The following is a 16,336-nucleotide window of genomic DNA, read 5'->3' as shown; positions in this document are numbered from 1 at the left end:
CAAATCCATGCTTTCGTTATACGCAATAGTCAAACAACCTACATTCTTTTCTCTCTCTCTCTCTCTCTCTTTTTTTGGTAGTAGCAATACTAGTAGTAGTACGGAGTATTAGTTAGGGGAGCTAGGAGTTCAGCACTTCAGCATAATTAAAGACATAGGTTCCATACATAATATATTAATAATACCCACATCCGGGCTTTAAATACTAGAGCTATCGGGGAAGGGGTTAGCAGCTGCAGCTTCCACAACACCTCATGCGCAAATTTTAAAATGCACCATGGTGAACTTAGAAATGGGTGCACCACGCCTATACTTTTGAACATTTAGTAAAAAAATATGAACAATTACAAATTTTGAACATGTAGTAAAAACATCTGAACATCAACAAATTTTGAACATTTAGTTAAAAAATCTAAACAATCGTAATGCATCACGCCTATACTTTTGAACAATTAGTAAAAAAATCTAAACTGTCGCGAATTTTGAACATTTTATAAAAAAAAAAAAAGGAAATTTTTTAAATTACCACCCAAAAATAGAGTCATTTTGTAAATAACCACCCGTTAAAAATTTTATTTTAAAATACCACCCATTAAATTAATTAATTACGCAGATTACCACCTTTTTGAAAATTCCGATTGAATTATGATGTGTGGGGCCCACAGTCGTTACTTCCCTCCTATATTTTTTTTCTTTTTTTTTCGATTTCTCTATTCTAAGCTATTGAGTGTACTCTCTCCCCAATCTCTCATTCAATTCTCTCTGCAAAATCCACCTATCTCCATAAATTCTCACCCACTCTTCAAATTAGAATCCTAAATTGCAGATTAAAACCCTAAAATAGTTAGTTTTAGTTCAGCAAAGAAGTTACTGCTGTGTAATTGGGGTTTTGCTTGGAAGTTGACTGAGAAAGTCGGCATTTTTAGGGCGTTTTCTGGGGACCACTTGCTGAGTTCATTCACCTGACAATTGCTGAGTGCAATGGCGACGTCTGAGGTAAGCAATTTTGGTCCTTGCCTTTAATTTTGTTAGGTTTTGGTTGGTGATGGTAGAATTGCAATTTTGTTGAAATTTAGGGTTCAATTTGTACTGTAATGAATTATTTAATAGAGGTCAATTATGCTTTAATTGTTGGTGAATTGTTTAAGTATGGATGTGTGTAGGACAGTGAATTAGGGGATTTGTTAATTGTTGCTATGTATATTGGGTTTATTAAAGAAATCAAATATTGTGTAAATTTTAAATTTTGCTGTTACATGTACAGATTGCTGCTTCTGTTGAATTAGTTGATGAAAAGGTTAGATTAGGTGGTGTTTTTGTGGACAAAAAAATAAGAGGGAAGACTTTGTGTGGCTATGAGGGTGGCTGGGAATATTGGAGGTATAAGTGCAAAGTGAGTGATATGTCAGTGGAGTTTGTAAGGGAATCTTGCATTTGGGGGTTTGTGAAGCTAGATTTAAAAGTGCCTAACATGTGGAATATTTGGTACAAACAAAAGGGGAAGACTTGGTCAAATGGCAAAAAGGAGATTCTGAGTGAAGATGATGTAAAGGGCTTTTTGGATACAAAGACTAAGAATGGGTTTGTTGTAGTTTATTGTACTAGCCAACAACCACTACCATAAAAAGTGGAATAAGTAACACGTAATATATAACTGTCAAGTTGGATAGGTGTTCTATAGAATTTTATAGAATGCCTTTGTAAGATGAGCGTTTTGTACATTCAAACTTATAGAACACTTCTCCTAGTCAACCGTTCTATTTTATTTTTTGTAATAATGAAAAAATTGACTTTACATAGAGAACGCCTTTTTTAGTTAATTGTTCTATTTGATCTTAATACTATTAAAATTAATAAATAAAAAAAAGCTAACAATATAACCCTAACTAGCACCGTTTCCTCTGTCTCAACCATTTCTGGAACGTTCAACCGCCTCCCCATGACTTCCTTCTCAAAGATTTCCTCTCTCGCTCCTTACCCCAGATCTTGGTAGAGTTCAATTCCTTTTTCAATTTCACGCCACAACAAAGAGCAACTTTCCGGCCTATATCTCGACCACGAACTCCATCACAGCCAGCCACGCAAATTCTCAACCCTATCAACACTCCACAAATCAAACTAATTTCCTTTCTTCATCATCTTTGCAATTCCCAATTTTCCCAATTCCTTTCCCATATCTGATTTTGCATAACTGTCCTGAGGCCAAATAATCATCTTTGCAATTCCCAATTTCCCCAATTTTTTTTCGAATCTCTCGACGGTCTCGACGCAGTGCTTGATTCCTCCTTGCCCCATCGTGTTTCTGCTATGACGGCATAGTCAAAGGTTTCGAACTACTTCTGGCGGACATCAACCCAGGTCGTTCTCTTTCTCTTACTGTGCATTTTGTTACAATTAGGATTTTGCAATTCAATTGTGTGTAATTCTTTATTGGATACTTTGAATTAGACTGGGTTTTTTTTTGTTGATGTGCTTTCGGAGTTTTCGTTGGAGAAAATATTGTCCACATTATAATTGTTCATCTTTGGTATCAAAACTATAGTATTTTTTTTTTTATTTTCATCTTAAATTCTGTCAAATTAGCTTTTGAATATGCTAATACTAGTGAAATTAGTAAGGACCTTTGATTTCCATTACTGACTAGTACCTTTTTTTTTTGGTATATTGAGTTCGATTTTTTGTTTTTGTAATTTTATTTATCTACTGAATTTTGATAATGATTATCTTCTTGTTTTTTTGTTTTGACTGATGCAGATATAGCTGGGAAGAAATGAAGATTAGCTATTTGTTTAAATTTTATCTCTTGTTTCTCCATTACTTCGTATAATTTACTTGAATTGTACTTTATACAGTATTAGGTAAGGTTTTTTTTTAATTTTATTTTAAATTGACTACTATACGAATTGTATATTACTCGTAATTCTGTATTTTGGTAAGTACTCCGTATTTATATTGCACTGTGATATTATCCAGATTTATTCTTTTTTATAAAAAAAGTAAGGAAAAAAGAATTGTTAGCTGACATAGGCGTTCTCTTTTATGCAATAATATAGAACGTCTAACACAACACAAGTGTTCTATTTTCCCTATTTTTTATATAGATTGTACGTATAATTAGAGACGCTTATATTGGATATGCGTTCTATTTTGCATATAATATAGAACGCTCGAAAGATGCGTCTCGTATACTTTATAAGGCACCCCACTTGAAGTACGCCTCTAAGGCGTTCAATATTGCCTATTTAGGCGTCCTCTATTGCATATTTTGTGGTAGTGAACCCAGCACTGTACAACCCACCCAAAACACTCAAAGCAAAATTGTTAAGCCCACAGAAGTGAGGAGAAGCCCTAGGTTTAAGGTCAATGTGGAAAATACAGAAAAGGATAAGGTTGAGCAGCAGACTGAAGAGGGAGGTCCAACTGTGAGTGCGAAAGGGAAGAAATCATCAAGAAAAAAGTTGTTCTCTGAGAGTGTGAAAGGGAAGAAGAAGCAAGGGGAACAAGAAGGTCCATCTGGGAGAAATACATTGAAGGGAAAGGGAAAGGCAAAGTGTAAAGCAAAGGGTAAGGGGAAGAAGAAGACAGAGACAGAGGTTGAGTTGGATCCAGAAGCTGGATATGGCTACTCCAGCTCTGACAGCTATGACACTGATCCTGATTGGGATATAAGGGAAGAGAAAGGGTTGGATGAGGATGCTGAGCTTGGAGAAGATTTGGACAACACTGTTAAGAGCATAATTCAACATGTCAATGCAAGTTTAGAGTGTGTGCAAGACAAGAGAGATGATGAGGTGCAGACCAATGACTTTGCCCTTGAAAGTGAATTGCTGAGCAAAGAAGTGACTCTACAGAGAGAGTTCACTTATGATTCTGAGGAGTTGGATAGTCCTAAATGTTCTGATGATGAGGAAGACAAGTATCCATGGTTTCATGCCTCAACAGACTTCAAGTAACCAATTGTTTTGCTGAAAGGGCAGAAGTTCCTCAACAGTAAACTGATTAGGAAAGCATTGAGGATTCATGTAGTGGAGAATATGTATGAATATTGGTATTTGCACAATGATAGCAGCAAGTTAACCATTCAGTGTAGGAGGAGGTGTCAGTGCACATGGAATTCTAAGCAGTGTAGGCTGCCAAGATGTACATGTGTTAGTGGGAGGAGATGCCAATTTAAGGTGGTTGCAAGGAGATTTGTGAACCAAGATTTCTGGCAGATTAAGAATATGAATCTGAAGCACAAGTGTGTAAGGGTGAGAAGCAATCTCAATCGTACTGCTGAGTTTTTAGCTGATAAGTACATTGAGGATTGGAGAACTGACCCAGGGTGGAAGTTAAAGGGATTCATAAGGAGGGTCTTAGTTGATCTTGGCATTGAAATCAATTATAGCAAAGCTTGGATGGCAAGGGCAAGAGCTAAGCTAATGATCTATGGGTCAGCATCACAATAATATGCAAGAGTGTGGGACTATGGGAAGGCTCTCTTGAAGTATAACCGTGGGACAAAATGCATTGTTGTAGTTGATGGGGTTGAGCAACCTCAGCCCCCATTGTTCCTGAGGATGTTTGTTTGCCTAGCACCTATGGCAAAGGGATTTTTGTCTGGCTGCAGACCATTAATAGGTGTTGATGGATGTCATCTCAAGGGTCCATACCCAGGCCAGATACTTGTTGTAGTAGGAAAGGATGACAACAACAACATTTTTCCCATTGCTTGGGCCACATGTGAAATAGAGAACACTGAAACATAGGTGTGGTTCCTAGAGAGCCTAATGAATGGCTTAAAAGATGAGAATGAAGGCCTTGGATTTACCTTTATGTCAGACAGATAAGAGGTAATCATGGATTTGCGTTGGTTTTTTTTTTAAATACATTGTTGAGTTCTCTAATGCACACTACAAGAAAACAGTAGAATTGCGACGGAAAAAATTCGTCGGAAGTTATCCAATATCCGTCGGAAATGAGGTTTCCGACGGAATTCCGTCGGAAAACACTTTGTAGGAAATTGATCATTTTTCGACGGAATTTCTGTCGTAAACCTCATTTCCGACGGAATTTGATTTGACTTTAACTTAAGGTCCGTCGCTATTTTCCGACGGAAAAACATCCGTCGCAACCTTAAAATTCCGACGGAATTATCTGTCGGAAAATATATTTTCCAACGGAATTTACTGTCTGAAAATATATTTTGCGACGAAAAATTCCGTCGGAATTTTAAGGTTGTGAGGAACAATTCCGTCGGAAAAAATTATTTGCGAGGAACAATTTCGTCGGAAAAAATTATTTGCGAGGAAAAATTCCATCGAAATATTTTGTTTGCGAGGAAAAATTCCGTCGGAATTATATATTTGTGAGGAAAATTCCAACGGATTTTTATATTTGTGAGGAAAAAGTCCGTCGGAATTTTTAGTTTGCGAGGAAAAATTCCGTCGGAACGACCTTCCAACCCGCCAGAAATTTTTGATAAAAAATGCATTTCCAAACCTGAATTTTGTTTATAATAAATCGACAAAAAAAAGGCATTTCAAAACCTGAAGTTCTTTAAAAAAAATTAATTACCGACCTACGAAATTATATTTATTTACATATATATATAATAATTATGTCCTAATACAAAAGATAGTCCATAATTTGGTATCGATACCAAACAAAAGCTATGTTAGAGTGGATCTTTTCTAGACTAAAGCTAAGCTACGCAATCGCCTGGGTACCCTGGCCTGCTCCACCACTACCCGGGTCATCCCTTGGGTCTCGATGCTGAGGATGAATGGTGGAACATGAGTCGTTGTTGGTGAAACGACTCATCATCTCATCCATACTCTCCTTGTATCTCCTCTCTATTTCAGCCATTCGGGAGTCAATTCGGCTTTGCATCTCGACTTCCATTTGAGTTTGGAGAGCTTGCACCCTAAGTTCCATCTGATCTTGCATCTGAGAAATGATAGATGGCGTGTATTGCTGTGAAGAACGGGAAGCTCGACCCATCCGGTTGCCATAGTAGAGCTCTGCACTTTGGCCAAGTCCCTTCACACGACCCTTCTTATTGCGCCCACCCACCGTCTCCCAGTACAACTCATTGGGACTCTTCTGAATCCCCTGACTCCTTGTTTCTTCGAGCTTCTTCTGGTAGGTCTCCTACAAAATATTGAAGATAATAAAAAAAAATTGTTAAAAAAAAAACAACCAACAATATAAGGTAAGGTTTCTTATATATTCTTGATTATTCAAGCTAATTTTGCCTATATGGCTGAAATTTAGGTGTTTTCAATCAAATGGACTTGTTCTTTCTTCTGACATTCTAATATCAAATAAATTTAGGTGCCTATGGATAGTAATGAAGAGAAATGAGCACATAAGTCACTTTATGACCCTTATTCATCCAAATTCAAGCAAATTTAGCCTATATAGCTTAAACCATGCCTATTTTCTATGTTTTCAGTCAAACGAACTCGTTCTTTCTTCTACCATTCCAATATCAATTACTGTTACGTGCCTATGGATAGAAATTAAGAAAAATAAGCACATAAGTCAATTTACGACCCTTATTCATCCAAATTCAAGCAAATTTAGCCTATAGTGTGAATCAACTGATCAAAAAAGTTCTTTTCAACGTGCATGACATCTAAGTTGTGACGAACAAGCAGGTGTTTCCAATATGGAAGGTCCCACAGAGTGCTTTACTTGAACAACCTTTTTTTTTTGCATTCTTGAGACGTTTCAGTGCCTCAGGGCCATCTGTTGCCTTCGGGAGGTTTTTCACACATTCCCAGAGTTCCTCTCCTGACATGATGTGAGGTGGTGAACCTTTTTCGACTTTGTATTTACAAAATGCAGTTTTACTATTTCGAAAAGGATGATTTGTCGGAAGGAATTGACGATGGCAATCAAACCAAGAAACCTTACCACCATGTTCGAGCCAAAATGCTTTGCTTTTCTCCATGCAATATGGACAAGCCTTCTTACCGGCTGTGGTCCAACCAGATAACATACCATAAGCCGGGAAGTCACTAACGGTCCATAGGATGGCTGCTCGAAGATTGAAATTCTGTTTTCTCGAAATATCGTAAGTATTTGCCCCAACTTCCCACAACTGATTCAACTCGTGTATGAGCGGTTGCATGTAAACATCTAAGTTGTCCTTAGGGTTTTTAGGACCAGGAACAAGTAACGAAAGAAACATGAACTATCTTTTCATACACATTGACGGAGGCACGTTATAAGGGGTCAAAATGACAGGCCAACAAGAATATTGTCCCCCAAACTGACCATGTGGAGCAAATCCATCAGTACATAGGCCAAGTCGAACATTACGAGGTTCAGAGGCAAACTCAGGAAAGAAACTATCAAGGTGTTTCCACGCTTCACTGTCGCTAGGGTGTGCCATTGTGCCTTGAACTCGAGGATTTTTAGCATGCCATGTCATTTCCTCGGAAATGTTTTTAGTTGCAAAAAGCCTTTGCGACCTAGGTGTGATAGGGAAATAAAATAGAACATTCAAAGGCACTAAGCTACCTTTAGAAGTCTTCTTGTATCGGTCGCTGCCACACAACTTACATGTAGATAATTGAGCATCATCTTTCCAAAACAACATACATCCTTTCGGGCATGCATGCAGCTCTAACCCCTTAACAATTTTCTTGACCTCATAGAATGTCTCGGCCATGTGGTTGTTGTTAGGATTCGCTTCATTAACCAAATAAGCAAATCCATCAACACATCTGTGTGACAAATTATACTCGCACTTTAGGCTAGTGATTCTAGAAGCCATCTCTAACACAGACAATCAAATCCCTTCGTATAACGGTTGTTTAGAAGCCCTTAACAAATTAAAAAATGGCTTACCTTGTGCATTAGGCTCCTCCTCTAATGAAACAACCGCCTCTTCGGAATGCCCTTAATCTTGAGACTGACCAAATGCATCCAAAACCATTTCACGATATTCATTTGACTTCCTTCCACGAGTTCCTGGAAACCCTTCCCCATGACACATCCACTCATAGTAATTAGGTAAAAAACCACTGCGATACAAATGAAGTTTAACCGTATCCGCATCCCAAAGACGTTTGTTTTTGCATTTAAAACATGGACACCTAACTTCATTTGGGTTGCTACTCTCGGGATGATCTTCCACATATTTAAGGAATTCATCTACCCCCTTCAAGAACTCGGGATTAATAGAATTCCCAACCTTCCTTTCGTACATCCAGCTACGTTCTTTTCGTTTCATGATTACAAGTTCTACACAACTAACACATATGTCATTAATCACATTAGTCACAAAGCACAATATATATTCATTATAGATCAAAGTGTTATGGAAATGCAAATGAGAAGATAAATGATTTCCAAGGGTCCTTATCACTCCAACCTAACCCATCCTTGGACATTCAATCTCATTAGTGAATGTATGCCAGGATTTCAATTCTATGGAAAATCCGGCAGCATTTCCCTACAGTTCTCCAAGTACACGATATAGGCGATTAGAAACACCTATATATGTACCTAGAGAACATTGTAGAGAGATGACAAGCAAGGATCTTCTTAGAATTAAAAAAAAGGAATACATTCACCACCTAAGTGAGAATAAACGTACAAGGACAGTCCCAACCAGGGACTATTCAAGACATACTCCTAATGTGCATGCCTTGAACGGGTATCTAGGCATATGATTATGCAAATGATTTATTTAAAAATATTAAAACTAAATTAACATACAAAATATTATACAAATATATCATAATTAAACTTAACATAAACAAACATATCATAAAACCATAACATTAATATAAACAAATCAAACCAAACAAAACCAAACTAAACTAACATATCCTTATATTAAATCTAGTAACATGCATTATATAAAATTAAACTTAAGTAAGAAACATTATATTAAACTAAACAAAACTAATTTGGATTATAATGAACTAAAGTAATCTAACATACATCATATTAAACAAAACGAACAAAACCTAAGTAAAGTTTCATAATATTAAACTAATCAAATATACTTTAGTAAAACTAAACTAAATTAAACCACATTATATTAAAATAAACTAAACTAAACTACATTATATTAAATTAAATAAAACTAAACTACATTATATTAAATAAAGTTATCTAACATACATCATATTATACTAAACTAAAACAAACCAAACTAACATTTCATTATATTAAACTAAACTAACATATATAAATAAATAAATAAACTAATTTAAAGTACATTATATTGAAATACATTAAACTAAACCATATTTTATTATAATAAACTAAACTAAACTACAATATATTAAACATAACCAAACCAAAGTAACATTCATACATTATATATTAAGTTTAGTAATGTGACTAACCTTGATGTGCACTTGTTTTTGACAATTAATCAACTAAATTGTACAAATCCTACAAAAAATTTAAAGAAAATAAAATAAATAATGGTTTATTTAATTTTTTAACATAATTATATTGAAAAATTTATAATTAGAAAAAAGGGGAAAAGTAGGAAACTTACCGGCGGAGGTGATTCAGTCACGGAGGGAAGGGAGGAGGCCGGAGGGTGCTTATGGTGGTTGTTTCATCCGGCGGAGGTGCTTCAGCCGGTAGAGGCTGCTTCACACTGACCTTTTGTGAGGGGCGTCGCCGGCAACTACCACCGCGGCGTGGAGGCTGGACGGCGCGTGGAGGCTCGGCAGGGAAGGCTGGAGGACGGGATTTTCTCTTTCTCCTTCTCTTTCTCCTTCAGCCTCGTTCTTTCTGTCGCCCTAGGGAATCGCCGGCAATTCCGGCTCCGTGGAACCACCGGCGTGCACGTGTCCGACCTTCTCTATCTCTCTCTCCTTCTCTTCTCTCTCTTTCGGTTTCAACCGGAAAAAAATCCGTCGCCCTTGGGGAAAGCCGCCTACTTCGGCAACGTTGAGAACCGGCGGCACTAGCAACGCTCTTTCTCTTTCTCTCCTTCTCTTTCTCTCTCTTACTGTCGGCTGCGGGCTGCACTCTTTGAAATTAGGTCAAACGGTTTCAAATGCTTCCATCCCCTTATTTTTCAAATAATTTTCCGACGGAAAATTAATCCGTCGGAATTTATTTTTTCCGACGGAATTTTCCGTCGCAATTTAGATTCCGACGAAAAATTCCGTTGGAAAAAATATTTTCCGACGTATTAATTTTCCGTCGTAAAAGTTTCGACGGAAAATCCATCGTAAAACTTAAATTCCGTCGAAATATTGCGACGAAATAAATTCCGTCGGAAGAGATCCGTCGTTATTTTGCTTATTTCTAGTAGTGACATTACTTTTGAACTGATCATGGATTTACCTTTATCACAGGGCTTGTTAGAAGCTTTCAAGCAGGTTGTACCATATGCAGACACAAGGTACTTTGTTAGACACATATGGGCCAACTTCAAGTTGCAATTTAGTGGAGCAACATTCAAGGAGCTGTTCTGGTCAGCAGCAAGGGCTACAACACAGGTATGAGTTTTTTTGTTTAAGTATGTGTGACTTATTCTGACTGTATGTGATTGTGTTTCAGTGTGTTTGAGTGTTTTTGACTATATGTGACTGTGTGCCCGTGTTTATGTTGTGAGACAGTGTGTTTGAGTGTTTCTGACTGTGTTTTAGTGTGTGTGACTGTGTGCCTGTGCATTATCCAATGTAACCAAGTGCATTGTTTTAAATGACTGTGACTGTGTTGAATGTGTTGCTGAATCTATTTGTGTATGTGTTGTTCTCCTTTTTGTAGTTTGATTTTGAAGTGGCAATGGAGTCAATAAGGTTCTTGTCTGAGGATGCATTTGAATACCTAGCTGACATCCCACTTGAGCATTGGTCTAGACATGCTTTTAGTTCTTTCCCAAAGTCAAACATGTTGCTTAACAATGTATGTGAGACTTTTAATGTTGTAATCAAAGAAGCTAGGGATAAGCCCATTTTAACTCAGATGGAGTGGCTAAGGAGGTATATGATGAAAAGAAACAATGATAAATGGGAAAGTTATCAGAAAATGGAGGGAAAGGTGGTTCCCTATGTCAAAAAAGCATTCCAAAGAATAGAAACAGCAGCAAGGCATTGCATTGTGCAAGTTTTTAGAGGTGACACATATGAGGTTGAGCTTAATTCAGACATAGTCACAGTAGACCTAAGCAAGGGAACATGCACTTGCTACCATTGTGACCTCACTAGAATCCCTTGTGTCCATGCATATGCATGCATCATGGAAAAAAGGGCAGACCCTGAGGATTATGTGGACAATGCTTATTCTGTGTCCACATATATGTTAGCATACAGATATGAGGTAGCTCCTATGCCTAGTCCAAACCATTGGGAGAAGGTAAAGCTAAGGCAGCTACTACCACAGGCAATGAAAGTACAACCTGGGAGTCCTAAGTCTAAGAAAAGGAAGTTGGAACAGGGGGAAGTTGTAGGGCAGAACCAGAAAGAACAGAAACCAGTCAAAAGAAGGACAACATGTAAGAATTGTGGCCAGCCTGGTCACTATGCAAAGACATGCAAAAACCCAACTGTGACAACAGTGGCTGTATCATCCCCTAAGAAAGCAGGAGGTAGGCCACATTTGAACACTGAGTGGGTCAATGATCAAAGAAAGAAGAAAGCAGAAAGGGCATTAAGAAAGGTAATTTTGCTTGGTTTTTGACAACAGTGATTTTCATGGTTTAAAGCCCTAACTGTTTTCTGTCCTGTTTTGCAGACTGCTCTTGGTGGTACACCTAGACCAAACAGTATTGCCAGCAAGAAGTTCCCTCAAGAAGAGCAGAGGAAGAAGCAGCAACAGAGTCAGCAGCATACTGAGCAGCAAAGTCAGCAACAAGCTCAGCATCACAGTGAGCAGAGCAGTCAGCATCAAGCACAAGGACGTGATCAGCAGCAGACTCAACAGAGCCAGGCTTCAACTACAACAGCTGTCACAACCCCTGCACCAATTTCTAGACCACCAAGAACTAAGTTGTATCCTGTTAGAGGAGTTAAGGAATAAATTACTTAGACTAATTAAGTTGAACAATGTTAAGTAATAGTTTATGTAAGGTGCATGCCCTTGTTTTGTGTAGTTGATCAGGTGCATGACCCTTTTTTAAGTAGTTAAACAATGCTGAATGCTTTTGTTACAATCTTTTGGGTTCTGCTATACATTGGTGAATGATTAGTTGCTGAATGCACTTGCAAGATTAATATTTGCTATTGTTTTGTGTTATTTGTGTTCTTTAAGTCAAAATTTGTTGTCAGTGTGTAAATGTTTACTTGTCTAATTCAAAACACAATTCATAACAAAGCACATGGTTATCTTGGATAATGCACAGGGTTATCTTGGATAACCAGGGATAATGCACAAAGTTGAAACCAAAAGTACTTGTTTCATTCATTACTAAATAAAAATAGCATTACAAGCAGCATTCACTCCACCTCCCCCTTAAACAACCTTATTTAATACAACACAACCTAAAACTAAAAACACTAAACACATAAGGACTACAACAACCATAAGCTTGCTGTCAGAACACCCATTGCCGTTGATCATCTTCTTCCTGTCACCACTTAGTGCCTTGCATTTCACTCCCAAAGTATCAAGCTCATTTAGTAAGCATCTCCTTTGGGCAGTGAGTTCATCCACCTGAACTTTCAGTGTGTTGACTTCACCCTTCATCAACTTTTTGTCAAGCACAAGTTGGTTAATCACATCTCTCTGCCACTCAGTCCCATCACTGTCAATCCATTCAAAAAACTTACAACCCCTAGTTTCAGTGTTAGGATCATAAAATTTGCAAGCCTTGAATTTCCTGCCTGGGTTCTCCCTGGTCCAAGATGTCAACTTTGCAAAAGGTAGCCACAGTTGCATTTATTCTGGTTTGAGGGAGATGTGTTATTCCAAGACATCATGAAACCTGAAATTAGCAAACATGTTACATCAAGCAACAATGCCAACAAACAACCAATTACAAACTAATTACTCAGTCACACCTATTCACTATGGTGGTTGGCCACCAAAATGGGGATAACCAGGGGGTGGCCAAGTCCCATTTTGCTTCATCCTGTACTTAAGGATACATTCAGCCAAGAAACCTGGGTCATCTGTGCTTCCAACATGTATAATGTATATTTCCTGATTAGGTAACCTCCTAATCATCTTGAACACATCTCCATCATCTTCTAAAGTCCTATACTCTCCTTTATAAATATACTGGAATATGGGGTACAGGAGGTCAATTGATCCTTCTATTGGATCATCCATATCACGAAGTTGATCTTCAAATTGTATTGTTGTATCTTGTAAGTTAATTTTGCCAATCTCATATTCAAGGTCAATAAGAACACTCAAGTACTTAAATCTCATAACCACCTTATTCTCTTCCATTTCTGCCACAACAAGTAAACATACAAGCTTACAACATGTTAAAATCCATCCTAACACTACTTACGTAAACTAATTGCAAATAACATTTCACCACAATAAGCAGCAAATAATTGACAGCAAAATGATAAATTGGGTGAAGAACAAGAACCCTAATTAACTATTGACCCAATTTTCCCCATTTACAATAAGATAAGAACCCTAACTTGCGAAGTATAAGAACCCTAATTTGTGAAGAATAAGAACCCTAATTAACTAATAAACTAGTTTTCCCCAATTTAAGTACAATAAGAACCCTAAATTTAAAGAGTAATTCAATTTACCTTATGCGAATTCACCTTCTTGCTTTGTTGAGGATGCGTATACAATTACAAAGTGGCTGAATTTGTGGAATTTGGGGAGAATTTGCAGTAGAAATCATAAATTAGGGTAGGGGATATGTTTTATAGGAAAAATCGGGGGGATTTCAATTTGGAAGCAAGAATTAGCCGTTATTAGCCGTTAGAAGGGCCCCACACATCAGAATTCAACCAGAAGGTGGTAATCTGCGTAATTAATTAATTTAATGGGTGGTATTTTAAAATAAAATTTTTAACAGGTGGTTATTTACAAAATGACTCTATTTTTGGGTGGTAATTTAAAAAAATTCCAAAAAAAAATTCTGAACATCGCAAATTTTGAACATTTAGTAAAAAAAAATCTGAACAATCGCAATGCACCATATCTATACTTTTGAACATTTAGTAAAAAAATATGAACAATAACGAATTTTGAACATTTAGTAAAAAAAATCTGAATAATTGCAAATTTTGAATTATTACGAGTCAGACCAATTTAAAACGAAGTTTGTCTGACTCGTAATAATTCAACAGTTTTGTAATATAAACTGAACATTTACTATAAACAAAATGAACATTTCTTTATAAAATATGAATATAAAAATTGCATGTTTATGTTCAGCTTTTGTGACGTGCTCATATATATATATATATATATATATATATATATACTAAATGTTCATTTTTTGTAAAATGTTCATTTTTTTTTACTAAATGTTCAAAATTATAGACGTGGTGCACCTATTTTTAGGTGCAACATGGTGCACATAATGCTAATTACACCCCATGCCCACGAGGCAAGATTAGCCTGGGACGATAGAAGGTGGGCTTGAATCACCTAGCCTCTTGGAAAACACTGAACGTTCATCCCCTCAATCCTTGTTATAAACTCCCTGCGAACAACCTACATTCATCATTTCAAAGTAATTCCTTCTTGTCCAAATTTTAAAGAGAATAATAGCAATACATGTTATGTTCCATTGAAAAATTTTATAATAGTCGTTTGACATATGATTGTCATAATATTTTGACGATTATATGGTTCATAATTGACATATTTATCTCCAAATAATAAATTATTTTATTATATTTTTCGTATAAAATAGTATTATTAGCATTTTTTTTATTTATCAAATTTTTTTGTTTCATTTATACAATTTTTTATTATTAATTCATAATTTCTCAAAATACAATTATTTTATTATGGATTAAACTTTTCAAAAATTATATTTACATTGTGGATGTTAGGAGACTAATTATATCCATTTTATAGTTCCATAGTTCGTTTAGAGTAGGGAAGATTCAGTACGAGTTAATGGATATTATAGGGGATTCATTAACATGATCATTAGTATCATATATATAGTCAAGGGGGCATTGCACCAATCCCAGACTCCGATCCACAAGCTTTAAGGCAATATCTTAGCGCATGAATAAAGGATAGACTCAGACAAACATAAAATCAAAGACTCAAAGAAGGGAGTATAAGGAAAAGATAAAATATACTTATTAATCTTGAGAACATATAAGAAGTATACAATATAGAATTTTACAATTACTTTGTTGTTACGAAACATGTAAAGTGGGCTATGTATATACCCTTTATTATAACAAATTTATAAATAATTGTGTAATCGAGAGCTTAGAAATAAGTATTAAGAACCCAGGAGTAGTTAAAGATGGATATCAAGCTGTGCCAAAGATTCGCTTCATCCGCATAACTTCCCTACGACTCAAAAGTGTAATATCCTGGGCAATGTCAGTAGGTAAATTCCCAGCAAATAAAGCAGTAGGAGTGAGTTGTAATGCAGGGTTTGCACCATTCAGACTGACATAGGCAGTAGCCGGAGTTTTACAAACGTTAATTTGGAAGTGAAGCATGGCCTGTGGAAACACCATGACATCACCAACCTCTAATCTTTTATAGTATGCGGTGTTGTTGGTGTCAATAAATCCTGCTATAATTGAGCCTTTCACTAAAAGAAGAACTTCTGACGTACGATGGGAATGTACTGGGATCACTCCTCCTACAGCGAAGTCTAACCTAGCCATAGATATACCTAAACCATTAAAGGCTGGGAACACATCAGAAAATGCTAGTGTCACATTGTTCCCAAATACGTTATTGGGTGTTTTTTCACCACGGAAACCTGTGTAAACAAAATCATCAGTTGTGACTTCAGCAGGATCTTTGCAAGCATATCCTTCAGGCCCTCTAGGAAGACTAAGATCTCCCACACAAAAGTCGAGTTCTATAGCATGTGAGAGAGACGATAAGAGACAAAAGACAAAGAAAAACGAAAGGTTTCTCATTTTGTTAGAAGCTAGAAATAGGTGGTACAAATGGTGGATTAAATGAGAGAAGTAAAAGGTAGGTGGTATAGATGGTTTGATTGTATTTTCTTTGCGGCAATCGACACCCTTTATATAGTATTGGCTGAGCATGCAAGTTTACGCGGCTTAAAAGAATAATAATTGATGTATGCGATTTTGTTAAGAGGAATTTGACTATTTGAGAGATCCACTTGTTTAACCAATTCATTTTTTTTAAGTATCATTTTATTGACTCAAAGTTTCCATTTATAAAAACCGTTGAAATTGTTTATTAATAGGTTTTTTTTTTCTTTGTTGATTAAATA

General features: G+C 36.5%; 1 protein-coding gene and 1 long non-coding RNA gene across 2 annotated transcripts; one reads left to right on the top strand and one right to left on the bottom strand.

Annotated features, from left to right (window-relative positions):
* The first annotated feature begins 1,619 nt into the window (after window positions 1-1,619).
* Window positions 1,620-2,897, top strand: LOC145634524 (uncharacterized). The gene is made up of 2 exons (XR_014113426.1): window positions 1,620-2,358; window positions 2,755-2,897. It is a non-coding gene; the product is annotated as an uncharacterized LOC145634524 (long non-coding RNA).
* Window positions 2,898-15,383: 12,486 nt separating this feature from the next.
* LOC145636631 (auxin-binding protein ABP19a-like) lies at window positions 15,384-16,066 on the bottom strand. The gene has a single exon (XM_081688198.1). The coding sequence runs from the start codon at window positions 16,008-16,010 to the stop codon at window positions 15,384-15,386; it is 627 nt and encodes a 208-aa protein (XP_081544324.1). The 5' UTR covers window positions 16,011-16,066.
* Window positions 16,067-16,336: the final 270 nt, after the last annotated feature.

The sequence above is a fragment of the Chenopodium album genome, chromosome 6 (assembly GCF_948465745.1).
Source record: "Chenopodium album chromosome 6, dcCheAlbu1.1, whole genome shotgun sequence".
Taxonomy (NCBI): domain Eukaryota; kingdom Viridiplantae; phylum Streptophyta; class Magnoliopsida; order Caryophyllales; family Amaranthaceae; genus Chenopodium; species Chenopodium album.
Note: the sequence above shows the minus strand (reverse complement) of the source record. Positions and strands in the feature narration are given on the sequence as shown.

Coding starts and splice junctions, on each gene's coding strand:
- LOC145636631 (XM_081688198.1), bottom strand. CDS start 16,010: ATGAGAAACCTTTCGTTTTTCTTTGTCTTTTGTCTCTTATCGTCTCTC.